General features: G+C 39.9%; 1 protein-coding gene across 1 annotated transcript; it reads right to left on the reverse strand.

Moving 5' to 3' along the window:
- Window positions 1-4,634: 4,634 nt before the first annotated feature.
- LOC134541195 (uncharacterized) lies at window positions 4,635-10,879 on the reverse strand. Its single transcript, XM_063384442.1, has 2 exons — window positions 10,354-10,879; window positions 4,635-9,465 (listed from the first exon to the last, which is right to left on the reverse strand). Exons 1-2 carry the CDS (start codon window positions 10,692-10,694, stop codon window positions 7,125-7,127), a joined length of 2,682 nt encoding a protein of 893 aa, XP_063240512.1. The 5' UTR covers window positions 10,695-10,879; the 3' UTR covers window positions 4,635-7,124.
- Window positions 10,880-16,707: the final 5,828 nt, after the last annotated feature.

Consider the following 16,707-nt stretch of genomic DNA (forward strand, 5'->3'; position numbering starts at 1 on the left):
CCGGGCCGTGACGAACTTCAGTCTGGCCATTGGCAGGGAACTTGCACGCACAAACACAAAGCAACGTCACCCCATTCGACTGCCGGTAACTGTACGTGCGCAAGCACCTGCAGTTGGAATCATATTGGAGACACGGCTTCCAAGTGAGACCGTAATATTGACCGTGTCCACATATCCAAGACAAATCTAGGAGCATTACGGCTTGCAGAATGTAATGAAGGCCACACTTATTTTGGTCGCACTTTGGTTTTAAAGCAAGTCAACTGTGCGCACAAAATACGGTCTCTATCAAACGTCTATATAAGTCTGATGCTGTTGGGTTGTACTAGCGGGAATATATTTGACATTAGATACCGGAACAGAAATGAACAGATGACTCACATGGAAAAGGTTGTTAAATGAATGGTGCAATGAAGAAAAAAAAAAATCACGGGCCTGACAGGATTGGTGTGAACCAAGCGGTGATACGCGAACAAGCACTTTTAAGTTTTGAAAAATTACAATGTAAATATCCGGACAGTAATATCGGTTTCACTGCCCGTAAAGGACGGTTTGGAAAGTACATGACCACCTATCTCCCGTTACGCGGTATCGTATTTGTCATTCAAAGTATTCAATGGTAGGCTTATAAAGATAAATGGTGTGACATATTTATCGTTGTGTGTTATTCTGCCTACCAAATGCCACACACCGACAGCTAAGTTGTTTACACACCAAAAATCATTGTAGAAAAAAGAGAATAGAGCTTGGACACTTAAAGGAAATTTAAGCGAAAAGAGCTCTACTCACATGAAAAACACAAATGCTTATTAATGACAAGAATGTAAATCTTTAAATACGTATGAGCATATAAGCATAAAATATTACACATGACTAGCCAATCGGAAACAAGGTATAGTGTTCTTCTTCACTCATTTCTTAGAAGAAAACTATTGTGAGCCAAGGAAATGTATAAGTGGAAATGACCTGTCCTTACTTCAAGAATGTTATACACATTACTAATATGCAAATACTTTATTGCTATAAAGAATATAAACTTCATTTCTAAATTCACATGTATCACAAAAATCATCAAAGGTATACAATAGGCACAATCGTGAACAATAACAGGTGTAAATTTTTTTTTTTTTTAAGGCAAGATTTTTCAAAGATAGGATCTCGTACTAGAACAGATAATAAAACAGCTCCTCAGCCAGTGCTTAGCATTAATAATAATTTACTATTCATATTTTATATCAATCCAAATACTAATAGTTTTATGTAACAATATACTTAGAAACTAGAGAAGCTGTTGTATATTACCTAATGTAAGTAATAACTATCTTCAATGTGATTTTTTTTTTTATAAAAGTAGTGATAGTTTGCAAACACTATAAAAACAATTAAATTCCCAAAATTTGCATTTAGATTTATGATTTGTAACAATAACAAATTATTAGAATTAGAAATAAAATATTAGCACAGGCTTATCCAATAGTCAAGGCTTTTTTTTTTTTAGTAGCCATTCGTTCCAATTCTCACTGCAAAAAAAAAATTGCTTACAACACCAACTTTGTAGTGAAATGTAATAAAATAGCTCTTGTACGCTTGAGTCTGTTGTAAGCTAACAAACTTAAAAAATGATGTATGTATCACACTACATCTTTCACGCACCGGCCTCAAATGCTGGGAATATTAACTCGGCACACAAAAACACTTTTATTTTAAGATTAATGATGCAGATGTTGATTTCACGCTTCTTTTAACTCAAAATATGAAAGACTCTTTAACTCATAAATCTTTCAGTAACTACAACTGACAAATAACATATGTGGGGAGGAAAAAAAACTATTCCATACACAACATTTTCTACGCATAATCATTTGAAAATATTAACAATAATATTTGGAATGTTGATGGAAAATAGTACATACCACCAAGTGTTACATATTTATGTGAATAATGTCCTAACCAGTTTACATGATATTAAATAGGTTGACAAAAAATATTACAGTGTTATTTATGTACTCATTAATTTTCTGTTCGGGGGGGCACTTTTCAATATTTTTAGGGAACACAAATCGTATGGAAAATGTGCTATTCTATAACTGACGGATATAAAAAGAACACAAGAACAAACTACTGATCATATTCCCTCTAATATGGCTTTTTTTTTTTTTATCCTTTTCATAAATTACTTTACAGTTAAATTTTAAATATCCAAGCTAACAATGGCACACAAACTCCTCTAGGTTCCCTGGTAATGGTACAGATAGTGAAATTCCTTACTCTGACATAACGAGGAAATAATTAGCAACTTTTGATATAAGAGAGATCAATATATATATATATATATATATATATATATATATATATATATATATATATATATGCGCTTGTGAAACAGCACAATGAAACGTAGATTTCGAAAACTCGGCTCTTAAATTAAATAATGTTAAAAAATAAAGATACAGACATTCCAAAAAAAAAAGTTAAATAAAGTTGTGATGCATTTCTCTCGCAGTTCCATAATTAAATGTATAATAATGTTAACTATTCTATTACAAAACCCTTTTGTAAAATGTATGTTCATTTCAGTCGAAATCATACACAACACATACTTTTTTTTTTCCTTTCATCAACCTACACACATATATAATTCATACAAATGTTATTTAATGGCACCTTGTACAAGTTTGTATCTAAAAAAAAAAAACTACAATAAAAAAAGATAATGCAGTTTTAGCCACAGATTCATACTGAACTCAAGATGAAAGTAAAATTTTTGTAAAAACATTTCTGTGTGTGTCTATAAATAACTACAAACAACTGTTATGAATACACAAGAAAATTTAACCCTTAAATTGTGTTAAGGCTCAATCTCAGCTGCCGTGGTGGGTTTTGGTGGTTTTATTGCTTTGTGAAAAGACGGCCGAAATGGATGGAGCGAACATCTGGGTGGCCAATGTTGAGCTCGCATCAAAAACAAAATTTTTGTGCATCTCGAGAACAGACTTCTACAATTTTTCCTAGAATTCCTGCACAATCTGGTGTACGGAATATTATGAGTCAAAGGACAAATTAATGTTTTTTTATTTTACAACTGTAAGACAGCTTTAAAACGGCATAGGTCATGCAAACGAATATAAGAAGTTCTTACACCGCTTTTAACAAGTGAATTATTATTCCAATGTTGATGTCAAGATGGTATATTTAACACTGTTCACAATGAGTTAAATCACAATGGCTTCCAGATGTAAGCAGATGCAAAAGATCACAAAATGATTGGGGTATGCAAAAACTGCAGATAACGTACTTGAACGACACTTGCCATCTTGGTGCAACTGTGCGAATGCAATGTGATAATCTCAATACAAACAGTTAAAGTTGTCCAAACGTTGCTGACTTGGCACTGTTAGTTACTATTCTGCAGTTAATAGCTTGAGACTGTAAAAATAAGTTCAGTACGTGGAACAGTGAGAAATAAATAGGAATTATAACACAAAAATGACATAAAAATTAAATACATGATATAAAATGGTAGGTAAGATTGAGCCGTAATTTTACAATCTACTGCATTACAGTAAATATAAGTTATAAATCTCTCTTGGATTTTGGCAACATTACAATATCTAATCATAATTATGTAAAACAGCATGATGAGAATGTGATGATAATGGCGAAACAACAAAATTACCTAAAACAATGAGAAAATAAAAAGTGAAAAGGCTAAAGGAAGACAACGTAATATATAGATCTAGACGAAAGACAACATAAAGTGTAGATTAAGAACTATGAAGTAAATGGAGGTTAGTATACAAACAGCAAATGTGAAAGAATTTATTTGCATTGCTGAGTAAGTATACCTAACTTGTTGCAACAGGAGTTAAGTAATTTGGCGAGTAATTTATAGACTAAAGACATTGCAACTTGCCTGATTCTAAGAACAGATTGTAGCTCGCAAACGTTTTGTCATACTGAGTTCACCTGTTTTGTTGTCATTTGAATGCATATTGAGTTTCTCCCTACTGTGTTTACCTGTGCTGTCTCTACTGTCTAGTCCAGAGGTGTTTGAACATTGTCTATTCTGTCCTCGTATAGTCCATTTTATGATATCATTCCTTCAATTTATTTCCATATTTGTTTATGTTTTGCTGACATAGTTCCTATTTAAAATTCCATATTATTTATGTTGTATTCTTCTGACAACAACTAACCTAGACTAGTATTCCGTGTATTGCACATGATTAAATTTTTGATGTGTAACATCTTAGCTCTCTGTATACGGCATTTGGTAGGAGTATTTTCGTGAATATGGAACGAAAATGTGTAACCACAGTGCTGCCATCTGTGGCGGATGGCGCGAAACAAAGTTAACAAAGTCAAAGGTAAAATTAATAGTATTAACTGTTTAATTAATTTGTAACAAGCTAGGCAGTATTTTAATAAAATTTCGTGTCTAAAATCATGTCCAAAGCCGGGTTTTAGTATTTTTTCAAGTTTTTTTTTGCTGTTATTTTATTGGAGCAGTTTCTTTACATATTTCAACCTTTCGCTCTGCAAATTGAATGATTTAATATTCAAAGTAGTTACCTCAGCAACGAATTATAGCAGCAGGTGCGAAAACTAGGTGTGATTTGCATCTAGGAATGTAGTTAAAAACACAATTTTTGTGTGTGTTTATATATATATATATAATATTCTGCAATATTTTATATATATATATATATATAATATTCTGCAATATTTTTAATAATTCTACATTAAATTTAGTGTCCGATTTACGTATTATAAGTGTATCAACATGAGAACACATGAATAGGCTTGTTACGAAGGTACATATCACATTTTTTTACTCTCATTCCTAGTTTCTCTGCTACGAACAAATACCCTGCAATGGCTTAATGTCCATAATTTCTCACTAAACAGAAAGAAAAAAGTGTGCCATTACACAAACTTCAAACATTGATGATGATGATGAAGATGATTTGAAATATAAAAATTATTTACAAGTTTTTTTTTTTTAGCAACATGGGTTAACAAGGCACTAAAAGGAACAAAAGTTGTTAGTCAATGTAACAAAACATTAGAAGTTTTCTACACACTCGATAACCAACCGTAAATCACTGCAATAATAAGGCACTGTGACAACTGCAATATTGCGATAAAAAAACGTATCACTCAAATTTGCTATTTACAACTACCACCTATTCAATTTTTTTTCTCCTAAACTGCTCGAAAAGCATGTGAAATTATCACACAAAATTACACTGCAATATTTACACAACTATGAAGGGTTACAAAAATAAAATAATAAACTTTTGCTCAGAAAACTATGCCGTACAATTCTGACTACGTCTAACACAAAATAACAATTTATCAATGATTTTAAAGAAATTCATAATATGATATTTTAATGTTTATCACAAAGTTTTTCTAATATACAAGTCCTTAACGCTTAATATTTAGTGTATCCTTTGTAAATCAATAAAAAATTACGTCTTCCAAAACCCCAGAAAAACTCAGGCATCTATAGTTTTGGTAAAATCTAATATACTAAAAATAATTAGTTTTAAGACAAAGGTTACTTATGGTGCCGTAGCTGCGAAAAAATTTTCATCATGAATATTTGCTTGAACTTTTGCCTACTGCAGTTAACTTGTAGAATATATGTAATGCAAAATTAACAACCATAAGTTATATAAAATGCTTTTATAGTGAAACATCCAAAGTAATTGCAATAAATGAACAATGATGACACATTATTTGAATGATTCTTACAAGGAGAAGGTTGATTTAAAACATTATTTTGGACAGACTACACCATTGCTAGTTTGCGATTTATGTCACAAAGAAAACCTGAAGAACCGACCAACAAAGACGAATACCCAACCACACATGATGAAACCAAAGCCAAGATCAACCTATGCCAAATTTTAAACGCACGGAGAGCAAAGAGAATTCCATGTTGTTTGCATTCGCTGTTCTTGTCACAACTGTCTTGTCATCAGCACACTCGGTCGTCTTGTGCTGTGATACTGTTCTGACTAAATTCTTCCACTGAATTCTCCGTTGCTGTCTATGCATTTAACGTTTGACATCGGGCTGATCTTGGCTTGCTTTCGCGTGTGTGTTCACCTTTGTTTGTCTGTTCTTCAGGTTTTTCTCTATGGCAGTGACAGCCACTTCGGACCAAAAGAATCTTTCCACAAATAATCATCAGGTATACTACCATGTATAAACTGTCTTTGTAAGCATATAGCCTCCTGAGTATTGGAGTGTTCTATGTCCACTTTTTAGGTTTTTTATGCTATGGACATGAAATTAATATTAGTATTCATTTCTACTATATCCACACACGTCTACGCACATAAAAATGTTTGTTCTTAATTTAAGACCAATATTATTTTATTCTATGTCATGATATTCATAGTTGTTTGAACTTTCAAATGCTTATATCTCAGTTCCGACTTCAATGGACATAGAACACTGTAATTCTCAGGCGACGATATGTCAAATAAGCAGTCAGCAGTCACTGTTAATAAGCCAAGATATATTTTTCATAGTTAAATGTATTTTTAATGATAATCTTCTCGGATATGAGGTTCTTTTAATTATTTTGTAAATATAATTTTTAAGAGCCCTTTTTTTTTTTTTTTTTCCATGGTATGTTCTATATTGCATTTATTGATTACTCAACAGAATATAACAATCGTTTAAAATTTGCTGAAATACATTAAATATTTAATGTGTGTTTGGTCCTCAGTATAGTTTCAAGAATGAAATGCTTTATGACTAGAGACCTGAAAAATTTGCGGGTTCATTACGTGCTATGCTAAAATTCAAATAATAATTATTATACCTTAGTGCTGCTTCTGCCATTGGTCCACTGTTAATCTGGAGAGGACTGAGGGGCCAATCAGAGACCCCTCACTCATAGAAGTGTCGAATCACAGGGCCACCCAGTCGAGACGACTCGCAAGTCAGCAGCCAATGAACAGTTGGCATTTGCCCGGGTGTGTACAGGATGTTGGAGTCTATCCTGGAGGTCATTGAACCCGCGAATTTTACCGGTCTCTATCTATGACGTACTGTGTGTGAACTAGGAACGGGCGGGCAGGAGCCGAGGGTCGACGGAGCAGGAACTATATCTTCCCGAGGCGGTGCATCTTCTTGTGCAGCGACAGGGCGCTCATGTGGCGGAAGTCCTGGCCGCAGGCGTCGCAGCTGTAGGGCTTGGCCCCCGAGTGGAGGTACATGTGCTCGCGCCAGCGCATCTTCACGCCGAAGCGCATCCCGCACGCCACGCACTCAAAGGGCTTCAGCCCCAGGTGGATCTTGATGTGACGCGCGATCTGGTGCTTGGTGGTGAAGGCCTTGCCGCAGTGGTCGCAGACGAAGCGGCGGCGGGACGCCGCCCCCCCGTGCCGGGACTCAACGTGGCGGCGCAGGGTGCCGGTGCCGGAGAAGGTCTCCCCGCACCGGTGGCACAGCCCCGGCCTCTTGGGACGCAGCCGGTGCTGCGACTTGTAGTGGCTCCACAGGCGCCGCCAGCCGTGGAACAGCTTCCCGCAGACGTCGCACAGGGACTGGGGCGCGCCGGTGCACTCCCCGCCCGCCGCGGTCGGCCGGCCGCAGTCCTTGCACTTGCCCGCGGACTTCTTCTTCCTCGCGCCGGGCGCCAGCACCGTCACATTCACCACCCGGCTCTCCCTGTGGGCCCGGGCATGCGAGACCAGGTCCTTGTACGACCGGAACTTCTCCCCGCACAACCCGCAGCAGTAGGTCGGGTCGCCCGACATGTCTCCGGCCGGCGCCGGGACCAGCTTCTTGTTGAACAGGACGTACACGTTGTCGCTGTCCAGTTCCACCGTCGGGTCCATCTGCCGGAGCTTCAGCTTCTGCTTGCGGAGGCTGTCCGACCGTTCGTCGCCGTCCGACGACCGGTCGCCGTCCGTCCGCCTCTGGCACCTCTCCGGCTTAGGAACGTAGTCTATGCGGCTTGCGTCCTCGGGGGCACAACTTACGTTGGCGACGTCGACGTTGTTCGCGAGCGGCGATGCCGGATCCCGATCCGGGATCCCGGGATGTTGCGTGTCGGTGCTGTTTTCTTTGTCGCAGCCCTTTCTCTTTTCTTTGGCTTTCGTCGGCCTTGCATTCTTGTTCTGGTAAACTTTGATGTTTTTGAACCTGCTCTGAATGGCGCTGCTCAGATCTTTATCGCTGAAGTTCGTGTTTTCGGACAAAACTGTGGCCACGTTCGAATCCTCGCCATTCGCATCGTCACGTTCATAGACTCCCATGTCGTCCCACAGTTTGTGCCCAGGAGACTCGACTGAGTACATTTCAACGTCGCAAAAAACCGAGATGTCCGCATCACGCATGTCCGAACTGGCGTCTGAGTCGTAATCCTCGTCGCTGGGGGCATCCACCGTCATGCACAAGTCCACGTCACCCAACTCGTCTTCATCTTTGGCAAACACTCGCTTGATGATTGTGATTGGTTTCGAAACAGCCGACTGATCTTTATCGACAAGCTCCTGAACTGCATGATTAGCTGTTTCATCAGTCGGTTCTCGCGACTGTACGTTATCTACTTGTTCCTGCAAGCAATCTTCCTCGCATTTCAATTTTGAGTCGGAAGAAAACATGAAGCTGCTTTCAATAGAACCTTCTCTATTCTCGTCTATTTGCGTTGTGCCAGCTGTTTTAAGTGGAATGTCTTCTACATCTCTGGTCTCTCCTTGTTTTGGAGCATCCTGTATAGATCTACTCTTTGGCTTCTTAAAAAATCTCCTTTCCATCTCCTTTGTTAAATATTTATCTGTGCCGTTTGAGGGAACATCCTCAGCTTCCTGCTTGTCGCTTTCTTTCTCTTCGCAAAGTTCGAGTTCGTCACGTGCGTCGGGACCGTCCATTTGCGTCGAGCCATTCGCCGCCTCTGCCGGCTCACATCCACTCTCGCTCCGCTGCGAAGGGATCCGAGGTCCGACCGCGTCCCGATCCGCCGCACCTTCCGGCTGCCCCTCCTCTTCGTTTATCTCCGGGAGATGCCGCTCGTCCCGATCCGGTCCCGCGGCGGTCCTCAGCTGGAGCGTCACAAGGAGAAGGTCACCTTCCTCGCGCCTCGCGACCTCGACACGCGGGTGCCAGACGTTCTGGGTGGCGCTGTCGAACAGGATCTCCGCCACTACGCCCCTCAGCTCCTCGCGGTCCTCCCTCGAGCCGTCCAGCTTGGCTCCGATCATCTCCTCCAGCTCCAGGACCTCGCCGGGGGTCGGGGCGGCGGCGGCGGCGGCGGCAGGCGGAGAGACCGCGCCGTAGACGTGCACGCCGACCTCCGACATGGTGATGAAGTAGCGCGTCGTCCGCAGGAACAGCTTCAGGCACACCGGGAAGGGGGAGATGTTCTCGATCGCCATGTTCTTCAACACGTCCGCCCACGAGTTGCCACCCTCCCGCGGGCTCATGTTCCAGTGCTGGATGCTGAGGACACATTAGCAACATCATTCGGAAATGGTCTAAATTACATGGGCAAAAAATATTACCATTTACTATCCCGGAAAATACATTATATAATGTAAAATGTAAAAAAATAGTGGTTTATTTTCCCCCACCCAAAACCCCCATATTCCCGCACTTGTCCAGGGAGAAATTTTGGGGTGTTACCGACATTAAGCAATGCTATATTGGTGACGTCATTATAATTATGTTATTGCGATCTAGAAGAGGTCCCATTATTTTTATAAGGAAAAAGACTCATCTTCAGAATTACCCACTAATAAGACATATTTGAAACATAATGGACACATAATACATTATAAAGTAACTAACCTAAAGAACTCGATCACACAGTTTTACACTAGGTACTGTATTTTAAATGTAGCCTTATAACCTAACCAACCTTAAAAGGGGTTGTACGTTAAATTTTGTGTGATATTGAACATAATGATTAGCAAAAATGTTATAAAGTAAAAGTTAATTTTCATAATACAATATAAAGTAACTAACCTAAACAACTCGATCACACAGTTTTACAACACTGTATTTTAAATGTAGCCTAATAACCTAACCAACTGTTAAAAGGGGTTGTATGTGAAATTTTGAGTGCCATTTAACATAATGATTAGCAAAAATGTTATAAAGTAGATGTTAATGTTCACATATATATATATATATATCACCTTGTGAGTGTATAAAACAGGAAGATAATAAATTTTTTTTATATATATATATATATATATATATATATATATATATATATATATATATATATATATATAGCGAATTAACGTACCATATAATTATCCTATTAAATGCTACGTTTTCAAGCTACTTTGAAGTTCAATAATGGGTAACCTTCAGTTCACTTACCGTTGGCAAAAACAACACAATTCCCGAGACTCTGTCGGAGCACCAAAAACAGTTCCAGGAGGCATAACAAAGACGAACTGTTCAAGAGGTAACAATACCTCTTGGTCAAGATTTTTTGAGCCAATATCATTCTGTTCGCCTGTCTTCGATTCACAGTATTTCAAATCTCGATCGAGGCCTATCGTGTTAAATTTAGAAAAATCAACAGGGGACTGGCATGTTACATCCCGCATATTTTCAGAATGAAACAAATCGCGTAAATGTTTAATTTTACTATTACGGTGTTTCATATTTGAATATATGAAGTCGCCGTCAGAAACGTGTTTCACTTCATTTTCCATTTCAGATTATACCATGTATAATATGTACAATATGCATAAATTATAAAATGAAATAAACGATAACATAAAACAGGTTACTTATGTCTTAAGTAAAACTAAATCAAAACAAAATGATAAAACATGGTACTTGTATTAATATTTATATTTACATTTTAAGCCAAAGATAATGTCACACACAACATATACAACACTTGAAGTAAAAGTTTAAATTGCTATTAGAACTCGCACCATGTCTTGAATTGAAAATTGATAATATGTTTTTTAACTTTAAATGTTAAAAAAATGAAGTTGTATGGTTTTCTTCGCTTGAAAAAAACAAACATTTGTTTCAAAAATGTATTATACCAAATCTGACGAAATGTTTCCAAGTCAATAATTTATTTCTATCTAAGTGTAACCTAAAAATCTGTCGGTTCAATTGATCTAACGTGTGCTAGGCCATATCGTAACCCCTTCTCCACTCCCTTTTTTTAAGGATGGGAAGTATTAGGCAGTGTGTGGGTTAGAGCTCACCCATTGTGACACTGTGCAACACCGTGGACTCATATCACCAGCAACGACTATCGATGCCTTGACTATCACCCACGCAATAGTCGACAAGGGTTTTATTTTGAAATAATTAATTTGGGTAGTAACCCAACTGTCAATTATTCATCAAATAAACCAATGTATTTGCTAAACCATTATATAGTACCTATATGGAAACATGGTATAGAACTAACAACGTTCAATAATTGTCTCTTTGCAACAAAACCACCCTTGAGGCTTCGCCACTTGTTCTTGTGCAAGTGAAATCGAGGATGTTATTGCGTGATTAGCATGCATATGTGAAGTGGCTCTCCGAAAGTATTCGAAGTTGGCAGAAGAGGCCGCATACAAGGTAGGAATTTTAGAAGAATGGTTAATGCGAAAATATTTTTAATTAAATTATAAACGAAAATCTAGGCCAACCCTGACGCCCAGACAAAGAAGTGATAAAAAAACCAGTACGTTTGCTTATTTAATAATTAAGTAGTTGTTATATGAAAACTCCCATGTGAGGCTAGCCTTAGAGCTGGATACAAAGGGCTTGGAGAACTTATGGTATTGCTATCCAGTAGTGATACTTAAGGGGCGACTTGAAATGGGGCGGAGCCAAGCATTTCAAGCAATGGCGAAGCCGAAATCGACTTATAATGGCTTGAAGAACTTGCATCCCACATAAGTATTTGAATGTAAATTTAATTCACATATCTTGGATATATGTACTTCCTTCTTCACTTCTACAGCATTAACTTCTGGCAACTGATAAATGTTGCCTTCTCTAATTTTGTTTACTGAGAAAAGTATGTTACAAAATATATATTTTTTTTACCACCTTTTCATTGTGAATTTGCAGGCAAATTTGCTCATTCCGGCAAATCACACTCCACTTAAACATGCTGCACTTCAGTTGGTTTTGGTATATAATAACTAACCCTATCGGCAGTCTTGCTAAGGGGAAGAAGTGCTGTGATTGGAGGTTGGGCAATCCTGTAAATGTTTTAAGTAACCGTGACTTGAAGCATAGCTAATAGATCCATTAATCTACGATATACTATACAAGTTGTATACCTGTGATCCAGCCAGGAATACGCACTGCCAGTGGCGTAGCCAGGATTTGTGTATGGGGGTTGTTAAGAAGCATGCCCCCTCCCCCGTATTAAAGTTGGGGGTCCGGGAAATTTGGATTTTAAGGTGTAAAATAGTGCTATTTTAGCAGTTTTCGGTACTTAAATTTAAATATTGTAATGGTAAAATTTTATTAATTTTAATATGAAATTTGTTTGAGTGATGAATAAGAAATTAATTAAAGATTTGGGGCTAAGGGGGGGGGGGGGTTGAACCCCTAACCCCCTCCCCCTGGCTATGCCCCTGCGCACTGCTGATAAATTGAAACTCTTTTCTGTAGTCGGCCAGTTACATTAAAATTTGATTCTGTGGCGTGGTCATGTGGTGGAGTTAAGTTTAAGACGAGCGGGATGGACCAGGCACCGTAAAATTACCCCGGGGAAGCATGGGGAGCTAAAGAAAAAGGTTTAAGGATGTAGATTTATAATTACCATAATTAAAGAGATCAGCTGATGTAAAGTTGTAGGCTTCCATGGAACAGTACATCCGCCCAGGGCCATGAGCTGATGAAGACCGCCGGAAGGGGGTGGGGCTAGGAAGGCGACAGTGTCATCTCTGTACAAACACAAAAAGAAGGTAAATAGAAAAATCTAAAAACATATTTAATATTTCTTGGCACATCTGTCTTGATAAAAAAAAACCATTGTTAACTATGTTACAATCTGAGTCCTTTAAAATTACGTAAGTTTGAAAATGCTATTTATTGTTCAATGCATGTTTGCTTTTCCATTGGCTGATTCCTTAGCGAGAAACTTTGTGTTCTAACTGATTCGCTCTTTATAAACCTACGATTTGTTTTTGTTATCCAATTACTAACCAGTTGACTTCGACTTCAGGACAGATATACCCACTCCATAGACGAATACCTCCATGTCGCTAACGAACACACAGATAGTCTTGAAATCATTTCACGAAAGATATATGATGTTCTCCCCCCCCCCCCCTTTTCGCAAAAATTAATTTTAAACACATGATTTTACTACACCAATTTTTTTTTTGCGATGGTTGGTATAAGTTTGCTCAGAATTTTTTTTTTTTTTTTTTTTTTGTAATTTTCTTTTTGAAGATTGTGGGTCGGATTCTGCTTCGTAATACTTGTTAGGTTTCCTAAACCCTACACATACAACTTAAACACAACCCCCCCCCCCCCCCCAACCATCCCACCCCCTCACTCACACGGGCTGCGGCCTGCGGGTCTGTCAACCTCTCACTCCTTCAATTCTGAAAACTTGTCTATTGTACGGTTCATTTTCGTTTGCAGACTTGCGTTGCCCGTGGGCAGGATCGTCGTTATTAGCCCCATCACCAGTCCGCCATTCAACGAAGGAAAATTTTATTTTCTCCCTGACCGCCATACGCATTGTTGCCGAAGGGAGTTGTGGAGGGGGAGGGGGAGGGGGAGGGAAGGAGTGAACAATAAAAAGAACCGAATTAGGCGTGTGCGCAGGCGAATAAATAATCAAAACTCCAATAACGAATTACGGCCACTTCAGTGATTCACTTTTGTTTCTCATTTCCGGCGTTGGGCTTCCAAGCACCCCCCCCCCCCCCCCCAACTCCTTTACCAACTTTACCAATCCCGTTCTCCTCATTTGACGGTAGCTCTACCTCATCCCCCCTTCCAACCCCCCCCCCCCAAAAAAAAAAAAAACAGACAATCCGAACCTGATTTTTCTTCGTAAAAGAGAGGGGGGGGGGGGGGAGGTGGTTTTTCAACGATGATTGTCACCTGGCAGTTAATGCAACTCTCGCTTTCGGCCAGCACGACCCATTTCGGGCCGGGCGTGCGGTTTCCGAACCACAGAGAGCAGCCGTGGTCGAACCGCAAGGTTAATTAAAAAAATAAACCAATTTACTACAGAACTCGGTTGCAAACCATCAAAAAAAATCTAAGTGTCGTGACAATAATGCAATATAGCACGACGGATTCGATGCGATTGAAATGATTTCACTTGGAAAATCACGTGCGTCACGTAAGTATTATGCTGAAACCACAATGTTTGACGGAAATTCAAGCCATCCAAACAAACTTGCCTGCTATACTGACGTATTCTGTGACGTCACGACTATCCAACGTTATTCGACAAAACATAACTGGAAGGTGTTGGAAGCATAAGTCCGACCGCGTGGCATGGCCTTGATTATCGACGAAGTAAGCAAACTGCCTGTCAGAATATTGTTTATACAAAAAACTGGTGGATGGGCAGTGTTTTTATTTTTATTTGTACATTTTTTAAAGGTTTTTATTTTCTAATATATATATATATATAGTTACGATTTTATTAATGTGAAGAGAACTGGGTTCGTAATGGATAGCCCAATTAAGTTTTTATTAGACAGTTTTATTGATTACAAATATATTCACAGTAATGATAAATAATCTCACTCAAAAACGCCGAATCACAAATTTCTCGCAATTAAAAAAAAAGTTCATCCCCAAGTCACTCAGTGTCTCAAGTTCTTACACACAGCACACCTCGCTGGGCCGCACCTCTGGCGCAACTCTCGCCGCAGCACCCCTCGTGGTCCTCCGTCGCCGCACTCCGCCGCCACCGTCGCACTTCCCTTCGATGAGGATCCGCTCGGAACTGTCGCCGCACCCGCGGCAGTCTCGCCACACAAAAACTGTCGCGGAGGCTGGCGTTGCGGCTTAAATAGGGTCCGACGCCCTTTCCAGAACCGACGAGCGAAGTTGGGGCCAGTCGCGTCATCCCGCGCCAACCGGACGCCCGAAGCGTCGAGAAGGGCATTGTTAGCTCACGCGACAGCCAGCAGAGTTCCCCCAGGCTGCCCAGCGACAGATAACGGCGCCGAGGCAGAGCCATGTAGGGGGGGGGGGGGGAGGGTGTTTGCGACGACCCTTGTAATCCGGCCAGGAACGCGTGGCACATCTTACGTCCGCGGAGGCCACGTAACGTCAGTGGCCGTGCGAGATCGCCAGCCAGCTCCGAACCTGGCATCGCGGTATGGTCTCTCGCGTTCGTAATTATATATACATACACGGACACGAAATTTAACGTAGAATTCTTTAAAACATTGCTGAGCGTGACAAATTTTACGTAAATTGTGTTTTCAACTCAAATTTCTGGACGCGAATCAACACGTAGTTTCCGCACCCGCCGCTATAATTCGCTGCCGGAGCAGCTACGTCGACTATTGAATCATTCCATTTTACAGAGCGAAATCTATATAATGAAAGGGCTCCGATAAAAGCGATGAAGAAATGTTCAAAAACCTGATTTTTCGACAATGAATTTTTGTTATAATACTGTCCCTATTGTTAAAAATTAATCAGTTAATAAAATGAAGCTTACCAAAAAGGTCGTGTTTCAAATTGGTGTTTTTTTTTTTTCAGAAACTCGCTCCGTGAGTCGCGTCGCCGAGTCTCTGAACGAGTGACCAGTTAGTTGCCTCTTCTGCCGCTGTCTCCTGCTGGCGCCTCGGCGCTGAACGGGCCGAGTCCGAACTCAACTTGCGAAAAAGTTGAAGTCCATCTTTCTGAGGCTAAGTCAAACACGCAGCTCGGTGTGGCGTCGGGCAGAGTGACGTTCCTGGGTGACGTGGTGACGTGGTGACGTAGTCGGGTGTGAGAGGTTCCACTTCCGCCACTCCGAAGACTCGGAGACAGCGATTTTGGTTCCCTAACCTAATTAAAAACTTAAGTGTATTCGGGAGGGTTTCCGGTTTAGGGAGGAGACTAAGTGCGTTTCAGGCCGAAGCCTATGCGCTCTTACTCGTGCTGGGTTTTAAGCAATTAAGGAGGGTAACCTGCATCTCGTGCTAGGAGGGGATTGGCCAGCCATGGCAGCGATTGGCGCCATGACTAACTCCCCTCACTTGATAACTCTAGACTAAAAACTAGAAAAGTTGGGCCCAGGTAAAACCTGCATAGACACAGGTGAAGAAAAAAACCCTGGGCTCTTACATTTGGATGGATATATTATTATAACACAAAGTACTAAAGGACAGTAGTATTATCATAAAGTGTAATTTCTCAATACCAATACGCGATGTAAATTATGCGATGTTAACGAAAGCAATATATATTCACGTGGGTCCGCCATCTTTTCGAGATATCTGAGACTTCCACAAATTGCAGCTCTACGGTGAAACATTTTCCGTCCAATCGACTTCCGGGTCATTCACGAAATTACTCCTAAAAAATGCCGTACACCGAGAACTGAGATGTTAACACTTTAAAAATAATAATACTACTTCCGTCTTATTTTGTGCACCTGACGGGTATTTCGGTATTATTTGTTAATGATATTTGTAGTGTAATTTAGTGTGCACTTCGTGCAAGCGGCTATTGTGCAGGAAATACGCAGTACACTCTATTCAAGATAAGACGAACGTTTTGACA

This window comes from Bacillus rossius, chromosome 18 (assembly GCF_032445375.1).
Source record: "Bacillus rossius redtenbacheri isolate Brsri chromosome 18, Brsri_v3, whole genome shotgun sequence".
NCBI lineage: Eukaryota > Metazoa > Arthropoda > Insecta > Phasmatodea > Bacillidae > Bacillus > Bacillus rossius.

Bases quoted from the DNA above. Each gene is read 5' to 3' on its own strand.
- LOC134541195 (XM_063384442.1), bottom strand. From the start codon at position 10,694: ATGGAAAATGAAGTGAAACACGTTTCTGACGGCGACTTCATATATTCA. The intron at 9,466-10,353 runs GTAAGTGAACTG...ATGTGTCCTCAG, and splicing joins TTGTGTTGTTTTTGCCAACG to CATCCAGCACTGGAACATGA.